Source organism: Penicillium cataractarum (genome assembly GCF_028827025.1).
Source record: "Penicillium cataractarum strain IBT 29864 chromosome Unknown utg000004l, whole genome shotgun sequence".
NCBI classification, from domain to species: Eukaryota; Fungi; Ascomycota; class Eurotiomycetes; order Eurotiales; family Aspergillaceae; genus Penicillium; species Penicillium cataractarum.
In genome coordinates, this window is record NW_026622740.1 from 57,883 (window position 1) to 75,250 (window position 17,368).

A 17,368-nucleotide genomic window follows, 5' to 3' on the forward strand; every position below is an offset into this window, starting at 1 on the left:
CCTGCAAATAACGTTATCGTTGATTGTTTTTGGATTTCAATTTCAATGAATAGTCTGTTTCCTCACAACCAAGATCCCATCACCATCCTTCATAATGGCTGAAGGGCGAGAATCCTCGCCATCCGAGCAGACCCCCTCTGATTTCGTCATCGCGCCCCGATGATGAGTTGACTGCTACCGTGAGCATCCCGAGGGGGATTGCAATCGCTTTCTTTATGGAGTTGTTGATTTTGATCCAAAGTGTGTTGAAAAGCCTTGTTTTCCCGTAGATAGATGTTCAATGGCTGACACAATGGACCCTCTAGCGATAAATATTTCCATGATGACAACAGCCCAATCCGAGATTGCGGCCGATCTGGATGCTTTTGACCAAGCAACGTGGTTTACTTCTGCATATCTGGTATGAGTCATGGATAAGTATCTTGAGAGACAATTGTAACTAAATTCTCGAAGATCGCTGCATCCAGCGTCACCCCATTGACTGGGCGGCTTGCAGAGATATTTACACCCCGGCTCTATGTCATCTTTGCGAGCACTACTCTGGCCATTGGCTTGTTCATTACCGCTGCAGCACCCACCCTGACCGTCTTCCTCTTGGGCCGCGCAGTTGCGGGTATTGGGAGCGGCGGATTGATGAGCATTGCCATCATTCTGGCCGTAGATCTCGCCTCTCCGAAACGCCGAGGGCTCTGCATTGGCATGATCAATGCCGGATACACCACGGGTCTTGCTTCTGGTGCGGTTCTGGCAGGGTTGATGACTTCTTCCTTGGGTTGGGTATGTTGCATCATTGCTACCTCTTGAAGACGTCAAATAAACTGACTTCTGTTCTCTTGCAGCGTCTCATATTCTGGGTTCAAGCACCGGCCGCATTATTACTGGGCCCGTTACTGTTCCTGGCAATTCCAGCTTCTTCAGGTGGTCGTGCGCCATTGAATACGCGGTCGCTTCTACGTAGTCTGGCTCGAGTGGACTATGCAGGCGCTTTAGCATTGGTAGGAATACTCCCAATTGTTCTCGGAGTTATGCTAATCATGTACAGTCACTTTCCGTCGTTCTGCTCCTCTCAAGTCTGGCATCTCCCGAGATTCTCATATGGCCTCTTCCGCTCTCTGTGGTGTGCTTCGTGGTATTCATCTTAGTTGAATCGCGGTGGACGGCAGAGCCTGTCATTCCAGTCCGGTTACTGCGATCGAGAAGTGTCCTAATGACCTGCCTTGCAGGACTTGGACTGATGATGGCTCGCTGGGCTGTCTTATTCTATACACCTGTTTATGCTATGGCTGTCCGGGGCTGGTCTCCCGCATCCGCTGGTCTTATTCTGGTGCCAACCAACGCTGGGTTTGGAACTGGCGGACTGCTTGTTGGATGGTTACATATTCGCAAATCGACTAGCTACTATGCGTGAGTATCGCCCGTGATCAATCTCAAGGCGTTGGTACGGAGGCTAACCGACACACGCAGCTCATGCCTAATAATATTCGTTCTATTCGCCGTGGCAACATCAGCACTTTCTGTTCTCTCAACACCAGATTCTCCTACCTGGTTGTATGTTACGACCACGTTCTTTAACGGGCTGTTCGCCGGGTCCTTAATGAACTATACTCTGTCGCATATACTGCACCTCACAAGTCCCCATGTGCATTACATCGTTAGCTCATTGATTGCTATGTCTCGAGGGTTCGCCGGTAGCTTTGGATCAGCCGTGGGAGGTGGGTTCTTCACCCGAATTCTCAAAACCTCGCTGGAGGATGGTTTTGCCCAGCATGATCTGCCCTCACGGCCAGACTTGATTCGGACTTTGCTCGGCAGTCCTGCCACAGTCATGCGGTTGACTGGTGCAGAGCGGTTAGTTGCCATTCAAAGCTACGAACATGCGATTCGTATGCTTTTCTTGGGGGGCAGCTTGGTGGCATTGACGGCTACTGCATTCCAGGCGGCCACTGGGTGGACCTCGGAAGTTGATAAAAAAGGCGATCCCGAACGGGACGTTTAATTTGATAGTTTGAAATTCAATAGACGTGGTATTATTGATCAAAGATTTGTGTGGGCTTATTGAAAACTTGCAAAGAGAGCAAAGTGGGAAGTAGAAAGGGAGAGGCTCTTGCTGCCTGAAATATATTATGAGGGCTATCTAGAAAGATGTCTCAAAAAACCTTCTGAAATATAATTCCATTATACTCATCTCACTAGGCCATCAGGCAGGGATCTAAGGCCCCAGAGGGTGGTAGCAGTCTCGGCAAGTAGAAATTGTATGAACTGAGCTGAATTCACTGTGAGAAGATATGCGGTGCCCTTCTGCCTGAATATCCTGGCGCCGATCACCGCCCGTGCGGAACGTTTCCTTTGGTCTCCGCACTTCTTCCTTCAATTACTCCATCCATCTACTTCAACCTTCAACTCCAGCCAACCATGCCTCGCGCCGTCCGTGGTAAGCTTCATTTCTCCTCCTAGACTGATAAGATAGATCAGCACTGACCACAACTCATCAGGTTTGCTCATCGAGTGCGATCCCTCGATCAAAGCGATGATCCTCAAGTACGACGAGGAGCGACATGACTACATCGTGGAGGATCTGGATGACGAGAATCACTTGGTCATCAAGGAGAGCCAGCTTGAGAACTTGAAGGCCCGTCTCGATCACGTATGTTCCCGTTGAGACGCCTGGTTTCATCGCTCCGTCGCCGCCAGCCCTCGGTCCAGTAGCCATCCCACTAACACGATCGCAGGACCTTGATGAGAAGATCATGCAGCTGGATGAGTCCGAATCGGAATAAAATATTCACACCGATTGAGTTCTTGACTCTTCATACATACCTCGAAGTACCAATGCCGTCGCAGACCTCCGTCCCCATTCCGCATTCCCTTCCAACCTTCTCCGCGCATCCTCATATGCCGCCGACCCTCGAGCGCCAACCGAGTCGATGGATTCACCCTAAATGCAATTCTCCGTCGTGCTTTGGGGTATCTAAGCAGACCGTTCGAGCGATTTACATGAACCCCATGGCCAGAGACCAGGAACTTCTCCAACCTCTCGTCCTCACCTCGATTGACATTACCACCCCACGTCGTCCACATACCACCAAAAGTGAGATAATAGGTTATAATGGGATAGGTGGGCAGGGAGCAGCGACAGAGCAAGGCGGATTCCGGTAGTTGCAATGAACTGGATTGGTTGTGGACAGTGCCATGATGCTGTGTATCATGTTTAGCTACATAGATACTCATATGTCATGCAACTACTTTCTCTGTCATCGTCCTACAATACTCCAATGGAAAATTTCTGAATATACGAAGGGCTGTGGCGACGATGATGCTGCTGATGACGCTCGAATTTCCCCATATTGGCCATATCACGTGACCTTTATAGAACCGCGGAGAAGACTCCACCAGCAGCTGGAAGCTGCTCGCGCCAACTGGCAGAAACTCGCAACATCACGCAACTGCCAACTGTCGCTGGCAAATTCTAGATCTCCTGCAATCATGGGGTGATTCTTTCATGTTGGCAGCTGGCTGCCACTGGCGATTTCTTATAAAACCCCCTCCAGCACCCTACCTCAACTCTTTTTCACATCTTCATAACCACCCAAGCTCGAAAGCTCCAAAGTCCAAAGCTTCCACTCTTCCACCTTTCCAACAAGCTACCTAATCTCTCAAACAACCTTCCAATTCAACTCTACACCATGTCTCTCTTCCGCACCAGCTTGCCCTCAGGCGACTTCGCCCCTCTCTTCCGTCTCCTGGACGACTACGATGTCCACCGCGCCAGCCGCCAGACCACTACCCGCGCCTTCCACCCTCGCTTCGACGTTCGCGAGGGCGAGGACTCCTACCACCTGGATGGTGAGCTGCCTGGTATCGCCCAGAAGGACATCAACATTGAGTTTACCGACTCCCACACTCTGGTCGTGAAGGGTCGCACCGAGCGCGAGTATCACACCACCGAGCCCAAGGAGAACACCGGCGATGATGACACCACCGTCGCCAAACCCACCGACGAGACCGAGACTACCCAGCCCAGCCACCGCTTCTGGGCTAGTGAGCGCTCCGTCGGCGAGTTCCAGCGCACTTTCACCTTCCCGGGTCGCATTGACCAGGACAATGTCAAGGCCAGCCTGAAGAACGGCATTCTGTCGATCGTGATTCCCAAGTCCACTGTTGCGGCCACCAAGAAGATCACCATCGAGTAAGCAATGCTCGCGGTGATGGTCAAGGTGCCTGCGGGTAACCTTCGACCGGACTTTCATGAGAAACGACTTCAAGAACTGTTCTGCACGTTGACTTGCCGGGACATGGCCAATCGGGACTTGCTGTGTCGTTGACTTTGCTCGGCTCCTGTGGCTAACATGGTCCCCTGGCCTTTTTTTGCTTCACAACTGGGTGTTATTAGATAGCTTAATCGAATTTAATCAATCGTCCCCAACTCCATTCTCTGCTCCAACGTAGACTGTAGATTGTATATGAGTATTTAATTTCTCGTACAGTGTTTGTTTCTCCGCAAATGCAAGTGGAGCTCTTATCGCCGGCTTATCTGAGCCGAGGCATGTGAGCCGAGGAACCGAATGCGAAAGTGACAACGATCGCTAATCTGCACATTCGTCTTTCTTCTACTCAGAAGTATTGCCTGGACTGTCTTCATACATCTTTTGAATTTGTACCATCGCCCACCGATACTATAGATTGCCCTCGAAAGCAGCGCAACTTGATCCATTCGCAGGCTCTGCCATCTACCAACTCGTCTACCCCGGCTTGCAACTCCACGCTCACCCTAAACACCTTCATCATGGCGCAAAACTATTCTTTCAAGTACTTTACCGTCCAATTCCCCGCTGAGAACCCATATGTCGCTCATGTGGAGATTAACCGGGCGGAGAAGATGAACGCCTTCTTCGAAGCGTAGGTCTCCTCCCATTCCCTCAACATCTACGCAGGAATGCATCACTGACATCGTCGTGGGTGACTAGTATGTGGTTGGAAATGCGTCAAGTCTTCACCCAACTCTCAGAAGACCCGTCCGTCCGGGCCATCGTCCTCAGTGGAGCTGGTGAAAAGGCATTCACCACCGGTCTAGACGTCAAGGCCGCCTCGCAGGGTGGCATCCTCTCGAGCGACTCAAATCTCGACCCCGCCCGCAAGGCCGTCCACCTGCGCCGTCATGTCCTCGAGTTCCAGGACTGCATTAGCGCCGTCGAGCGCTGCGAGAAGCCCGTCATCGTCGCCATGCACGGGTTCTCACTCGGCCTGGCCATCGACCTGTCCACGGCAGCCGATATCCGCCTCTGCTCAAAGGATGTGCGATTCGCCGTCAAGGAGGTCGACATCGGTTTGGCAGCGGACATCGGTACCCTCAGCCGATTGCCCAAGGTCGTTGGCAACTTCAGCTGGGTGAAGGAGGTAGCCTTGAGCGCGCGTATTTTCGGGGCGGAGGAAGCTCTCCGCGTGGGTTTCGTGAACTCCGTTCATGAGAATCGCGCGGCTACGATCGCGGCCGCTCTCAAGTTGGCTACGCTGATTGCATCGAAGAGTCCTGTGGCTGTTCAGGGTACCAAGGAGATTCTGAACTGGTCGCGCGATCACTCCGTCCAGGATGGTCTGCGGTATACCGGTGTGTGGAACAGCGCGGCGTTGCAAACGGGGGATGTCTCTGCTGCTTTGCTGTCGGGACTCCAGAAACGCACCCCTACTTTCGAGAAGCTATAGGTAAATAATTATTGACAGCTTACGTGTGTTACTAAGTTTACATTGACTAGTCTCCACTTGATCCACGCGGTGGTCGAGACTGACGGAGGCGTTGTACATAAATGAACTTTTCCTTCAACTTGTCGGACGCTTTGACGATATCAGGTCACAATTACCTTCTTCAAAATAAGCACTAAAATAACATTTCCCCGTCAGGGACATGCGACCGATAGAGTACCCAGTCTAGACCGTAGACAATAAGTAGAAAATAAGGCCGAACGAAAAAAGCACAGCCCGAAACACACCCAGTTTCAGCGGTTTCACCACACAACCACAGCCAAGCCTTAAGCCTTCAGAGAGAGAAATAAAAACAAGGCCCTCCACATCATCCGCAACGGGCAATGGTGATGATCTGGAAGAAGCTCCGGATCACAAAAGGCAGAATACCGAAGGTACAGCGCAGAAATGCAGGTTCCATGAATCAAAGACCACCGACGATCCGCATCTTCCCCGCAAATACGATGGCGCTTTAGTCTCGAGTTCCGCCGTCAGCAGGGGCAAAAAGAGCTCCGTTGATCCGAACGCCCTGTCTCTCTCGTCGGACATCGCCCGTCATATTGCAGAAGAGAGGGGGCTCCTCTTTTTCCACGTATAATTTGGCTCTGACAGGGGTAAATTGGGTTGATATACTCCGTACTTCGGTGTAGATGGTCCCGGTGGTTATGGGGATGTGGTTGGTTTAAGAAGAAGCAGTAGGAACGTTGTTTATTCTCTTTTTCAATCTACAATTTCAAGGATATTCTCAATTGCTTTGTTCACCTTGCCTAGTCTTGTCAAGCTCAACCTATTGCCTATCATGAAGTCTGCTGTGTTGCTCTCTATGGTCCCCAGTGTGCTGGGCACAACTATCTACTTGGCCGGCGATTCAACCATGGCCAAGGGAGGCACTGGATCCGGTACTGCAGGTACGTTCTCCAAGCAAAGACCAAGACACCTAAAGCCTCATCAGCATTGTATATCTAACAACATCCAGGATGGGGCGAGTATGTCTCCCCCTATACATCAGCCACGGTCTCCAATCAAGCCATCGCCGGCCGCAGTGCACGATCCTACACCCGCGAAGGCCGCTTCGACACGATCGCCAGCGAAGTCCAATCCGGAGACTGGGTAATTATCGAATTCGGACATAATGACGGAGGTTCGCTCACGCCAACGGACAATGGCCGCACCGACTGCTCCGGCACTGGGGATGAGACATGCACCACGACCTATGACGGCGTGACGGAGACTGTCTTGACCTTCCCCAAGTACCTGGAGAACGCAGCCAGCACATTCGTGGCCAAGGGGGCCAACGTGCTCATCTCCAGCCAGACGCCCAACAACCCCTGGGAGACCGGTACATTCACGTACTCGCCCTCGCGGTTTGTGGGATATGCCGAGTTGGCAGCTCAGACTGCTGGTGTATCGTATGTCGACCATGGAGCTTATGTGGCTGATATCTTTGAGTCATTGGGTGTGGATGTCGTCGATGCATACTTTCCGCTTGATCATACCCACACGAGCGCTGAGGGTGCCTCGGTTGTGGCTCAGGCTTTCTTCAAGGCCGTCGTCTGTGCCGGAGTTGGATTGGAGAGTCTCCTGAACACTGAAAGCTTCGAGGGCGAGTGTCTTTGAAGCTTAGGCTGAAGACGAAAGTGTTTGGAGATGATTCGAAGTGGAATGTAAATAGCAAATATCAAGCAGTAGCCGGAATTATCACATTCTCTCTTGGTCTTGAAAAAGCTGCCATATGGCCATTGATTTCATTCGTATATCGTGATATGTCCATGGCTGTAGAACAGAGAAGTAAATTTGTGGGCGCCAGAGACAAGTAGCCTGGTATCGCCAAGTCGCTATATGCAGTTCAAGATCTTCAGTCTCATTGGGAGCCCTCTAGGATGGCCCTTACAATGCCCCGTTTCTCTACGCGTATGTAATATTGGTTGAGATTCACCAACCCCGCATCAAAGGGTCCTTGACACAGTACAATCTCGCGCAAGACTGGCCAAAAGGAGCAATCATCGATGCTCAATGCCGAGCCTCCAAGGTAATGTCGGCCTTCCAGGGCACGCTCGCAATCCTCCAAGTTGGCTTCGTACCGGCAATCGGGATTACTGGCACGATGATCACGCCATCGTGCAAGGAAACCTTCAATCCACTGAAGTTCATTGCCACCTCGCAGAGCTTCCACGCCAGGCCTTATTGAGTCCGCGGGGCGTTCAGCCAGGTGCGTCAGAATGGCCACATCCCCTGCAATGGATCTTCCATCCGAGTCTGTATACAACGGTCGTGGGCTTGGTTTTCCATCTTGAGCATGAGGTTCAGAGCCTTCGACAATCTCATATCGAAGTCCGTTCTCCCCCAATCCCAGTTGCACTCGCAGATCTGCAACCAAGTCTCCACTAAGCTTGAGCAGAGCAGGAGACGTAGTGACAAAGTTCACCACATCAAAACCAGCGCCATAAAAGGCATCCCAGTCAAACTCGGTGGCCCGATTCTCTTGACCGAATGCGCGGATCAGTCGCTCGGTTTCTGCAGGTTCACCGTGGATAACAGGACGGGCGGTATCTGAGGATTTGCTAACGGCTCCTTGGCCCCAGATAGTATTGGTGTTCGGGTTGAGATAGGTGCCAATGTGTCGGAAAGTAAGGGAGATACGCTCGCCACCAAAAGCATGCTCCGCGGGAGATTTGATGGACGCGGCTCGCTTGTCGGGTCGGATACCGTGAAGCCAGCGCATATTAGTTTTTTCTCCAAGAATGAAGAGAGATCGATGGGGCAGCGGGACTTGCTGCTTGAGACGACTTGATTCGGTTCCTTCATGAGACTCGGAAGCTGAGGTTTTGGTACGAAGCGTCATGACACGCTGGGCGCCCAAGCTGACGTTACAGATGAAGGATCCGCGAACAATGTCAAGAGTCTTGTCAGAATGCTCGGAGATCGAATCTTGTCCATCACGGTAGAGTTGGATAAGGACGTGGTTGAGGGGGTGGCCGAGGATTCGCTCGACCAGGATGCGCGCTTCATCCACGGCCGGCGTGAATTGTTTCAATGGTGGAGATTCATCTGCGGGGTGCCGATAGATAGGAATGGAGCCATCGGGCTGGATATGACCTTGAACCGCCACAAGTCGAGGGACCTGGCCGGACAGATGGTACATCTTCTGCCAGGAAACCTCCGCCCGGATACGCTCAAAGGCTTCAGCAGACAAATCAATTTCTGGGATGATGCGGGAATCGCCCTCTCCCAAACTGTCGCTAGACGTGCCTTTTGCCGGTCGATCTCCAGAGTCTGCATTGGGTGTAGGCTCGCGACGCTTCGGGCGACGCACTCGTGCACGAACTTGCTTCTTTGCATCAACTGGCACACGAGCACCGGCTGCTGCGATTCTCTGTGCTCGAGCCTGTGAGGCGAGCTGTGCCAAACTGCAGTTTTCCTCCTCCTGAGCCTCCTCCACAGCCTCCTCCGGAATGGAATCAACGGGCATCACATCCAAACTGTCCATGATATCCTCAATACCAACGGGAGCACCCGCAGTTGTCGGTCGTTTGGGCGGCTGCATTTTGTTCTGCCGAGCGATCTCGTCTGTTTCCTGCCACTCCAGCTCTTGGTGCAGCTCCTGTGCCGTGATTCCCGCTGCTCCCAGGATATCTGCCATGCGACGCATGGCTTCTTGGTGACGCTGAAAATCCCGATACCCCAGGCAGTCCTCGACTACCGTCACCGAGAAGCCGTTCCGGACGGCATCAAGAGCCGTCGCATAGACGGAGACGTTCGATAGGGAGCCGCATATATACAGCTCGGTTATAAAGCGTGTGCGAAATGACAAAACCAGACCTTCAGACTCCAGAGCAGAATAACCCGTCTTGTCAAGCACCGTATCGCGATCGGGGTCAATAGCAGCGAGGACGGGTGCGGGAAATTGATACCCAGGGGATTGTGCGGCGCAGCACTTGGCAGATCGACCAGAGAGAAAAGCTTCAGTGTCTACGGGCTCTGGAGAGTCACGATCGGACGAAGCCTCGATTACATCGGATCTGGGTATCGGCGCTGGCTTCGGTGGGCCTTTCTCCAAGACAACACGATCCCCAAAGTTCCAATCTTCGGTGGGCTGCGGAGAGTCATACTGCGAGCGCACCCAAATCACATCGCCGGAGCGACGAAAGGCTGCTGCCAGTGGGGGCAGGATTTCCAGAATATCTGCAGTATTGGGAACATGGAGGGCTCCGGACGGGCGGACAAAGTCGTTTTGAAAGTCCAAGAGTAGCAGAGCTTTGCGGGTATGAATGGCGGGAATATCGCCAAACGAGAAGAAGCTCATTGTCGAGTCGACATGGCACGGCGCGAGGGGCGCAGCGCAAGTAGTGGAGGGGAAGGTCGAACAATCAACAGCCGCTTTGTTTGTGTCGCGGGGGAAGCTTTGAGGGGGTGGAGATGACACCTGAAGGGTCAGGCATCGATTGCCATCTAACCTTCAGGAAGCTAGGCCATAAGGCAGTAAGGCAGCAAGGCAGCAAGGCAGCAAGGCCCCGGACGGGAGTTCAGTCACGTGGATCCGCAAGACATACTGTCCAGTATAGTATCATCGTGCCATTGCCAGTTGACTCGTGTAGCTATAGCATCAAGCAACTATCTTGGATCCAGCCAGGATCAATTGAGTAATTTGAGTGCCATTGACCCCCGCAAACTCTCCTTCTTGTCGGAGCAAATGGTCTCAAGTCCGCGGCGTTCCCCCGCTCATGGTACCCTTAGCTACATCCTAACAATATAAAGGCTCCACAAAAGGAAGATACAATGGGTCGCAATGAGTCAATCACCATACTTTCTCCAATAATCTCTCCCTCCAACGCCCTTTAACGGTCAGAAGTCTCTTTTTTCTCTCTCCATCGGGCCGGAGATCTCACGATCGGCGGGCTTGTAAAGTTGCTGGGGCCAGACCTGCGCCGGTTGCGGCAACCAATCACGGAGGCTGAAAACGGGTCCCCGGTGTCGGCCGGGGAGCTCAAGTTCTTCTCCGGAGCAAGTCATGTGGAGTCATGTGCAGGCTGGGAGCATGGATGACTCCCAGAGCTGCTCCCCCAAACTTTCTCGGTTACTTAAATTCCTCCTTCTGCCCTTCCTCCTCCCCAGATTCCTTTCTCTCTTTACTTTCTACTCTCCACTCTATCTCCCTTTCCCCCCTCCCCCTCCCCCCCCCCCTTCCCATTCACACATACACACACAATGGCTGCTCGTGGTCTTCCCCGTGCCCTCCGCCTCGCCCGCGTGGCTGCTCCTCGCTCGGTTGTTACCGCTGCTCTCCCCCGGCCCGCTCTGGCTAGCGTTGCCCGCCGTGCCATTGCTCCCATCACCCCCGTCCGTGGTGTCAAGACCATTGACTTCGCTGGTGTCAAGGAGGATGTCTACGAGCGCGCTGACTGGCCCCGTGAGAAGCTCCACGAGTACTTCAAGAACGACACTCTTGCTCTCATCGGTTACGGCTCCCAGGGTCACGGCCAGGGTCTGAACCTCCGTGACCAGGGCCTCAACGTCATCGTCGGTGTCCGCAAGGATGGTGCTTCCTGGAAGGAGGCCATTGAGGACGGCTGGGTCCCCGGCAAGAACTTGTTCGATGTCAACACCGCCATTGAGAAGGGTACCATCGTCATGAACCTCCTCTCCGATGCCGCTCAGTCCGAGACCTGGCCCACTATCAAGCCCCTCATCACCAAGGGCAAGACCCTCTACTTCTCTCACGGTTTCTCCCCCGTCTTCAAGGACCTCACCAAGGTTGAGGTCCCCACCGATGTCGACGTCATCCTGGTCGCCCCCAAGGGTTCCGGCCGTACCGTCCGCTCTCTCTTCAAGGAGGGCCGTGGTATCAACTCCTCCATTGCCGTCTACCAGGACGTCACCGGCCAGGCCAAGGAGAAGGCCATCGCCATGGGTGTTGCCGTCGGTTCCGGCTACCTCTACGAGACCACCTTCGAGAAGGAGGTCTACTCCGACCTCTACGGTGAGCGTGGCTGCCTGATGGGTGGTATCCACGGTATGTTCCTCGCCCAGTACGAGGTTCTCCGTGAGCGTGGCCACTCCCCCTCCGAGGCCTTCAACGAGACCGTCGAGGAGGCCACCCAGTCCCTGTATCCCCTCATCGGTGGATACGGTATGGACTGGATGTACGCTGCCTGCTCCACCACTGCCCGCCGTGGTGCCATTGACTGGTCCAGCCGCTTCAAGGACAACCTGAAGCCCCTGTTCAACGAGCTCTACGACAGCGTCCGTGACGGCACTGAGACCCAGCGCTCCCTCGACTACAACTCCCAGAAGGATTACCGTGAGAAGTACGAGAAGGAGATGGAGGAGATCCGCAGCCTCGAGATTTGGCGCGCCGGCAAGGCTGTCCGGTATGTTACCCCTTTCCTCATCAACACATTCATCCATGACAAGATTGCTAACCTATTCTTCTTCTTTCAGCTCGCTCCGTCCCGAGAACCAGAAATAAATAATATCGTGATACCATTAAGGAGGGAAATCGGACAAAAGTTATGATGTACTATGATACTGTTTTTGGGCTTCGGGTATAACAACGAAATATCATTGACAGCTAAGCAAAGCTGGAATTTGCCATCAATCGTCTTATTGTGCCATTGTAGTGTCGATCGTAGTCTTGGATGAATCTCCTCTTACAATCGTGGGATTTTATCTTGCCTTTTTCTCGGACATCCCCGTCCTCGGAGCAACCCCGACAAAGAGGGGAAGACGAACAATCCCCTCTCCATAATTCTGACTCACTCAGGTAATCTCAACTCTTCCCTAAACCCTCTCATTCACAACCAAACAAAATCAATCATCATGGCATCCCCAGCAGAAAAAGCCCAATCCCTAACTCCCTCCGCCGTCCAGGCCGCATACACTCTGATCCAACCCTACGTGCATCGCACCCCACTTCTAACCTGCAAAACCCTCGACACGATCGCATCCACCCCGCAGACACCAGAGGCGCTCGTCGGCACACCATTCGAGGGCCAGACACCCGCTCGCCCCAAATTTCGCTTCTTCTTCAAGTGTGAGAATCTACAGCGGATTGGCGCGTTCAAGGCCCGAGGTGCATTCCATGCTTTGCTGCGGTTGATTGAGGAACGTGGGGAAGAGGAGGTTAAGCGGCACGGTGTGATTACGCATAGTTCTGGTATGGAATTGGCCATGAGTAGTGATATAGTGTTATGGAATTCGGAGACTAATGGTATACTTTCTCAGGTAACCATGCGCAAGCCCTCGCCCTCGCCGCCTCGACGCTCGGTGTTCCCGCTTATATCGTGATGCCGAGTATCAGCACTTCGTCCAAGATTGCAGGGACACGCTCCCACGGCGCGGAGGTCATTTTCAGTGGATCAACGAGTGTTGAGCGTGAGGCGATGGTCGAAGAAATTCAGGCAAAGACAAATGCAATCCTGGTACCTCCATATGATGACTTCAATATCATCTGTGGACAGGGAACGACGGCGTTGGAGCTGGAGGCTCAATATGCGGAGCAAGCTGGGTCCAAGACTCTAGATGCAGTCATCACTCCGGTTGGTGGAGGTGGATTGAACGCTGGTGTCGCGACATACTTCTCGGATAAGAAGACCAAGGTGTTTGGGGCAGAGCCCAGCTTCGAGGGTGCGGATGATTGTCGTCGGGGTTTGTTGGCCGGCAAGCGTGTTGAGGCTGTATCAACGCTGACTATTGGAGATGGTCTTCGTACACCGGTGGGAGTGTTGAACTGGGAGGTAATCTCCAACAAGAAGAAGGTTGAGGGGGTGTTCGCTGTCACTGAGGAACAGATCAAGGCGACCATGCGCCTCGTTTTGGAACGCATGAAGGTGTTTGTCGAGCCAAGCGCCGTTGTTGGTCTGGCTGTGTGCCTCTTCGATGAAGATTTCCGTCGACTGGTTGAGCGGGAAGGTGGAGATCAGGGATGGGACATGGCCATTGTCTTCAGCGGTGGTAATACCACCGTCGAGGCGATCAGCAAGCTATTTGGTTGATTTTTTAATAAAGATAGATAGATAGCCATAAGTTTTCAAAAACGTCATATAAGATGGATAGTTGTTTCAGTTGTCTGGCAATGGGATTTCAACTCCAGTCGCTCGTACGTAGAATGAGAAGCACCCGCCATTATACCAGTTGACACCATCCACCACTCGACGAGGCCATTCCTCACGACCCCATGCATTGACCCAGGCTGAGAACTTGCCTTGAGTAACAACGCTCTGTCGCATGGGGGCATCCCTCCGGGCATCGTGTGCACTCATAGCCGGTGGGAACGGGCGAACCCTGTCCCTGTGAACCACCAAGCGGAGGACCGGGAACGTGCCCCATGGAGCTGGCAATGCAGGCCGCAGGGATGGTGTCTGAGACGGTGGACGGTCATATGGGCCAAGAGGACCAGATTGACCGCTGGTAGTTGAAGCAGGCAGACGGCCACTGGAGACTGTTGTTGTATACACCACGGCGCATCCGAATCGACCCTGCAGTCGCTTCAACTCGTTGACTATCTGAGCGTACAGATCAGAGAGGTTGAAGATCTGTTTCATCTCCCGCTTTTGATCAGACTCTGGTCGAGGACGCCCAATCTCTTCGGTGCGAGCCACTTCGTCCCGTAATTTGTCTTGCCAGAAGAATGCTGTGGCGCTGTCGATGACTAGCATGTGTAGCGGCCGTGAGGCAGAATGATGGCGAGATAGATCATAAAGATACTTGTCTAAGGTACACAGCGTGGCAAGAAGGGCCGAGGATGATTGTGGGCGAAAGACATGGACATGCTGGAGGGAGGATGTCAAAATCTCTGTCAGCTGTCCATCTGAACAGAGTCCAGTTTGCTGATCCGATGTCTCATCATCCACTGATTCTCGTGCTTGTCGTAGAATTCCTTCGGCCACATTTCGTAGTCTGTAGACATCGAACCGATCATCAGCGTCCATCCAGACCACAGCTGCCTCGAGCCCTCCGATGGAGACGCCGCCATAAGTTCTCGGCAATATGGCACGCGCAGTCATATAATATAGTAATTGTGTTTTCCCAGCACCGGAAAGACTGCTGGAAATTTCCACGACTGGCCTAGCTCGCTTGTGTCTGGGGACCGAGCTCGAAAAGAGGACATTGGATGATGGCTCAGGATCTGCTTGGGCAGGTGATTCCCCAGAAGTGGCAGTCTCATCAGCCTGGTCATCGTAGTTCAAGAGCATCTCCTCGTCTTCTGTAATTATTCGCTCTGGTGGTTCATTATTGTATAAATGCCGTTCTGTCTCAATTGCAGTGCCCGGTAGTCTCTGCATGAAGACTTCCAGCAAAGCATCAATGACAGGGACACCCACTAGCGGCTGTTGATCAAGACTAGTAGGGCAGACAGCAGCCAGTTCATTCAGAATCTATAGAAACAAATCAGCTATGCAAGTCAAAACTGTCTCGAGGGAATTTTCTAGATACCTGGTCCAGCCCTTGGTGATGCACATCAGCCAGCGCCGTCGCACCCAAACTGGCGGCCATGACGGTCAAGAGCCTGCAGATTTTATAAAGCCGGCATGCCTAGTGATATCAGATGCATGCAATTATCTGCAGGTACAGCTGCATTAGATCTCCCTGCGAGACGCGTCGTGCAGCGACTGTCCGAGTCGAGTGTAAATGGAGTAGTTCGGGGAACGGAAGCTTCCGCGGCCGGAGAGTTTTGAGGAGGAACTTCACCTTCACAACTTAGAATCTCCCCATTCGACTCCACGACAACCCCGAGATCCCCTCGACGGCGCAAATACAGTTCCTCTCGACCTCATTTCAACCAAGTATGGCCCCCATACTCCGCACGTTCTCAGCAGAGAACCTGCCCGACCATGTCAACACCATCCAGCGCAACTTTCAAGACAAGCGTCGCAAAGGTCCAGTCGTGAACCTGAAGGAGTGCCAGCTACTCGAGATGGTGCAATACTCCTGCAATCCGCCTGACGGAGGGATCCCACAACCGGGTGTGATTACTTGTGAGCCGATCGTTCGGCTGTTTCGACGGTGAGGGCATGAATGCAGCAACAAAGTGATACAGCGACTAATGGTCAAGTCAGATGCGCCGGAGGATTGACGGTGGAAACCACTTCATGGGAACCGGTCAGGATAGCCGCGGAAGAGGCCCAAAAGAAGGCGACGAATACAAAATCATGATAGATCAAATCATCTCTCTGGATACAGCACACACTTATTATTGAGCTTTTGGCATTGGGCGGAGTTTATGGGATTACAAGGGAGAGAATGAAAATCAAACAATCATTGTCATGCTGCAACTGCCATGGGGTATCTATCTCCTCAAGAACGACTCCGAAAACATACAAAAAAGCGCCAGCCCAAGAAAACAACCAAAGGACCCAGAATAAAAAGCAACGCGAGAACGCCGAGAATGTAATCTTGTCGGGGCCTGACCTTTTCAGCGCCGTCATCTCATCTGCCCACGAGACCATCCACAGCCTCGACAGCTGTATTCGGCTTCGGCGTCTTGTCCTCGGCGCCTCGTCTATTGGCCGCCGTTGTGCGCCGCCAATAGTCTCGCTCGCAATTGACAATGGGCCCCATCTCCGTGTTCAACAATCCCTTAGCCCGAGCCTTCCCATCTCCGTCCAAGACCGGGCCTGAATCAATCTCCATGGCAGAACCGATCGTGGCATTCGCACTTGTAGTGGCGAGCGGGTCTTTCGTTACCTTCTTCGCCAGTCCCTTCACCGTCTTCTCAAACATAGTCTCCATACTCTCCATCCGCCGGCCCCAGAGCTTCTTATCCCGGCCAATCGCGCCAGTCGGACTGTCACGATACGCGGCGCTAGCCAGCTTTCGCAAAGCCTCTTCGCCATGTCGACCGTCTTCTGCGGCACGCTCACGGATCTTGCGCGGGTCGTTGTCGCGCTCGGTGAACACGGCAGTGGAGGAGTAGGTATGTTTGCTTGGGAAGTCGGGGAAGTGCTTAGGCACGTATGACCGGTTGGTCTCGCTCTCTTCGCCTCGTAGCGCATTCAAGAATGGAAGTTTCCGTTTGACTTCATCCTCGGGTGGTGGAGACGGAAGGAGGGTAGGGATTGGCGTGACTGTTGGAGGTAACTTGAGGTAGGGACGGAGGTCATCGGGAGTGATGCGATGATGATTCAACGCGTATTCAAAGTCTTGCGGAATTGGTTGGAGACGCCGTGAGGATAGCATGGACTGGCGAACGAATTTGGAAATGTGTAGGAGATCTAGATAGTGTCAGGCATTAGTTCGAATCTTTCCCCCCATGGGATGAACATCCAGGATCCGGTGTAAAACGTACACTCTTCTGCGGCGCTGCGGAAGCTGGACAAAGCAGCCGGATCGGCCAATTCAAATCCCGCATCTCGAAGATAATGCCCTATCGATCGGTTCATCATGTGGTCGATATTGTCGTCATCTTGCAAGGCGGGCTCGCAGGCTTGCGGCAGAGTCACTGGTTCGGCGAGGCGGTGGTGGTGATGATAATGACGTTTTGGTCGCTTATTATTGGCTGCTTCTAGGTGAGAAGAGGAGCGCTTGATCTGGGCCGACGTCGCCATGGCCACTGGAGGGGTGCTGTCGAGGACGAAGCTGTTTGAGACGAGAGAGTAGCTTGTTGCCCGTCGACAGGGCCTGGGTCACGTGGTTG

General features: G+C 53.1%; 11 protein-coding genes across 11 annotated transcripts; 8 read left to right on the forward strand and 3 right to left on the reverse strand.

Moving 5' to 3' along the window:
• Positions 1–292: 292 nt before the first annotated feature.
• On the forward strand, positions 293–1,996 carry N7496_004543 (putative MFS multidrug transporter; the record flags this gene model as incomplete). The annotated part of the gene is made up of 5 exons (XM_056697472.1): positions 293–400; positions 454–777; positions 840–995; positions 1,043–1,404; positions 1,465–1,996. 5 exons carry the CDS (start codon positions 293–295, stop codon positions 1,994–1,996), a joined length of 1,482 nt encoding a protein of 493 aa, XP_056555997.1.
• Positions 1,997–2,412: 416 nt separating this feature from the next.
• tfb5 (TFIIH complex subunit TFB5) lies at positions 2,413–2,777 on the forward strand (the record flags this gene model as incomplete). Its single annotated transcript, XM_056697473.1, has 3 exons — positions 2,413–2,431; positions 2,493–2,644; positions 2,730–2,777. The coding sequence occupies 3 exons, from the start codon at positions 2,413–2,415 to the stop codon at positions 2,775–2,777; spliced, it is 219 nt and encodes a 72-aa protein (XP_056555998.1).
• Positions 2,778–3,683: 906 nt separating this feature from the next.
• N7496_004545 (Hsp20/alpha crystallin family protein) lies at positions 3,684–4,190 on the forward strand (the record flags this gene model as incomplete). The annotated part of the gene is made up of 1 exon (XM_056697474.1): positions 3,684–4,190. One exon carries the CDS (start codon positions 3,684–3,686, stop codon positions 4,188–4,190), a length of 507 nt encoding a protein of 168 aa, XP_056555999.1.
• A 593-nt stretch (positions 4,191–4,783) lies between these two features.
• N7496_004546 (enoyl-CoA hydratase/isomerase family protein) lies at positions 4,784–5,700 on the forward strand (the record flags this gene model as incomplete). The annotated part of the gene is made up of 2 exons (XM_056697475.1): positions 4,784–4,896; positions 4,932–5,700. 2 exons carry the CDS (start codon positions 4,784–4,786, stop codon positions 5,698–5,700), a joined length of 882 nt encoding a protein of 293 aa, XP_056556000.1.
• An 835-nt stretch (positions 5,701–6,535) lies between these two features.
• Positions 6,536–7,353, forward strand: N7496_004547 (rhamnogalacturonan acetylesterase RgaE; the record flags this gene model as incomplete). The annotated part of the gene is made up of 2 exons (XM_056697476.1): positions 6,536–6,644; positions 6,713–7,353. 2 exons carry the CDS (start codon positions 6,536–6,538, stop codon positions 7,351–7,353), a joined length of 750 nt encoding a protein of 249 aa, XP_056556001.1.
• A 244-nt stretch (positions 7,354–7,597) lies between these two features.
• On the reverse strand, positions 7,598–10,039 carry N7496_004548 (isochorismatase family protein family; the record flags this gene model as incomplete). The annotated part of the gene is made up of 1 exon (XM_056697477.1): positions 7,598–10,039. The coding sequence occupies one exon, from the start codon at positions 10,037–10,039 to the stop codon at positions 7,598–7,600; it is 2,442 nt and encodes an 813-aa protein (XP_056556002.1).
• A 902-nt stretch (positions 10,040–10,941) lies between these two features.
• Positions 10,942–12,202, forward strand: N7496_004549 (Ketol-acid reductoisomerase; the record flags this gene model as incomplete). Its single annotated transcript, XM_056697478.1, has 2 exons — positions 10,942–12,104; positions 12,175–12,202. The coding sequence occupies 2 exons, from the start codon at positions 10,942–10,944 to the stop codon at positions 12,200–12,202; spliced, it is 1,191 nt and encodes a 396-aa protein (XP_056556003.1).
• Positions 12,203–12,552: 350 nt separating this feature from the next.
• On the forward strand, positions 12,553–13,727 carry N7496_004550 (threonine/serine dehydratase; the record flags this gene model as incomplete). The annotated part of the gene is made up of 2 exons (XM_056697479.1): positions 12,553–12,889; positions 12,958–13,727. The coding sequence occupies 2 exons, from the start codon at positions 12,553–12,555 to the stop codon at positions 13,725–13,727; spliced, it is 1,107 nt and encodes a 368-aa protein (XP_056556004.1).
• Positions 13,728–13,793: 66 nt separating this feature from the next.
• Positions 13,794–15,228, reverse strand: N7496_004551 (putative Rad51 family DNA repair protein; the record flags this gene model as incomplete). Its single annotated transcript, XM_056697480.1, has 2 exons — positions 13,794–15,110; positions 15,169–15,228. The coding sequence occupies 2 exons, from the start codon at positions 15,226–15,228 to the stop codon at positions 13,794–13,796; spliced, it is 1,377 nt and encodes a 458-aa protein (XP_056556005.1).
• Positions 15,229–15,520: 292 nt separating this feature from the next.
• On the forward strand, positions 15,521–15,932 carry N7496_004552 (uncharacterized protein; the record flags this gene model as incomplete). The annotated part of the gene is made up of 2 exons (XM_056697481.1): positions 15,521–15,738; positions 15,788–15,932. 2 exons carry the CDS (start codon positions 15,521–15,523, stop codon positions 15,930–15,932), a joined length of 363 nt encoding a protein of 120 aa, XP_056556006.1.
• A 229-nt stretch (positions 15,933–16,161) lies between these two features.
• Positions 16,162–17,279, reverse strand: N7496_004553 (TBP-associated factor 8 family protein; the record flags this gene model as incomplete). Its single annotated transcript, XM_056697482.1, has 2 exons — positions 16,162–16,946; positions 17,021–17,279. The coding sequence occupies 2 exons, from the start codon at positions 17,277–17,279 to the stop codon at positions 16,162–16,164; spliced, it is 1,044 nt and encodes a 347-aa protein (XP_056556007.1).
• Positions 17,280–17,368: the final 89 nt, after the last annotated feature.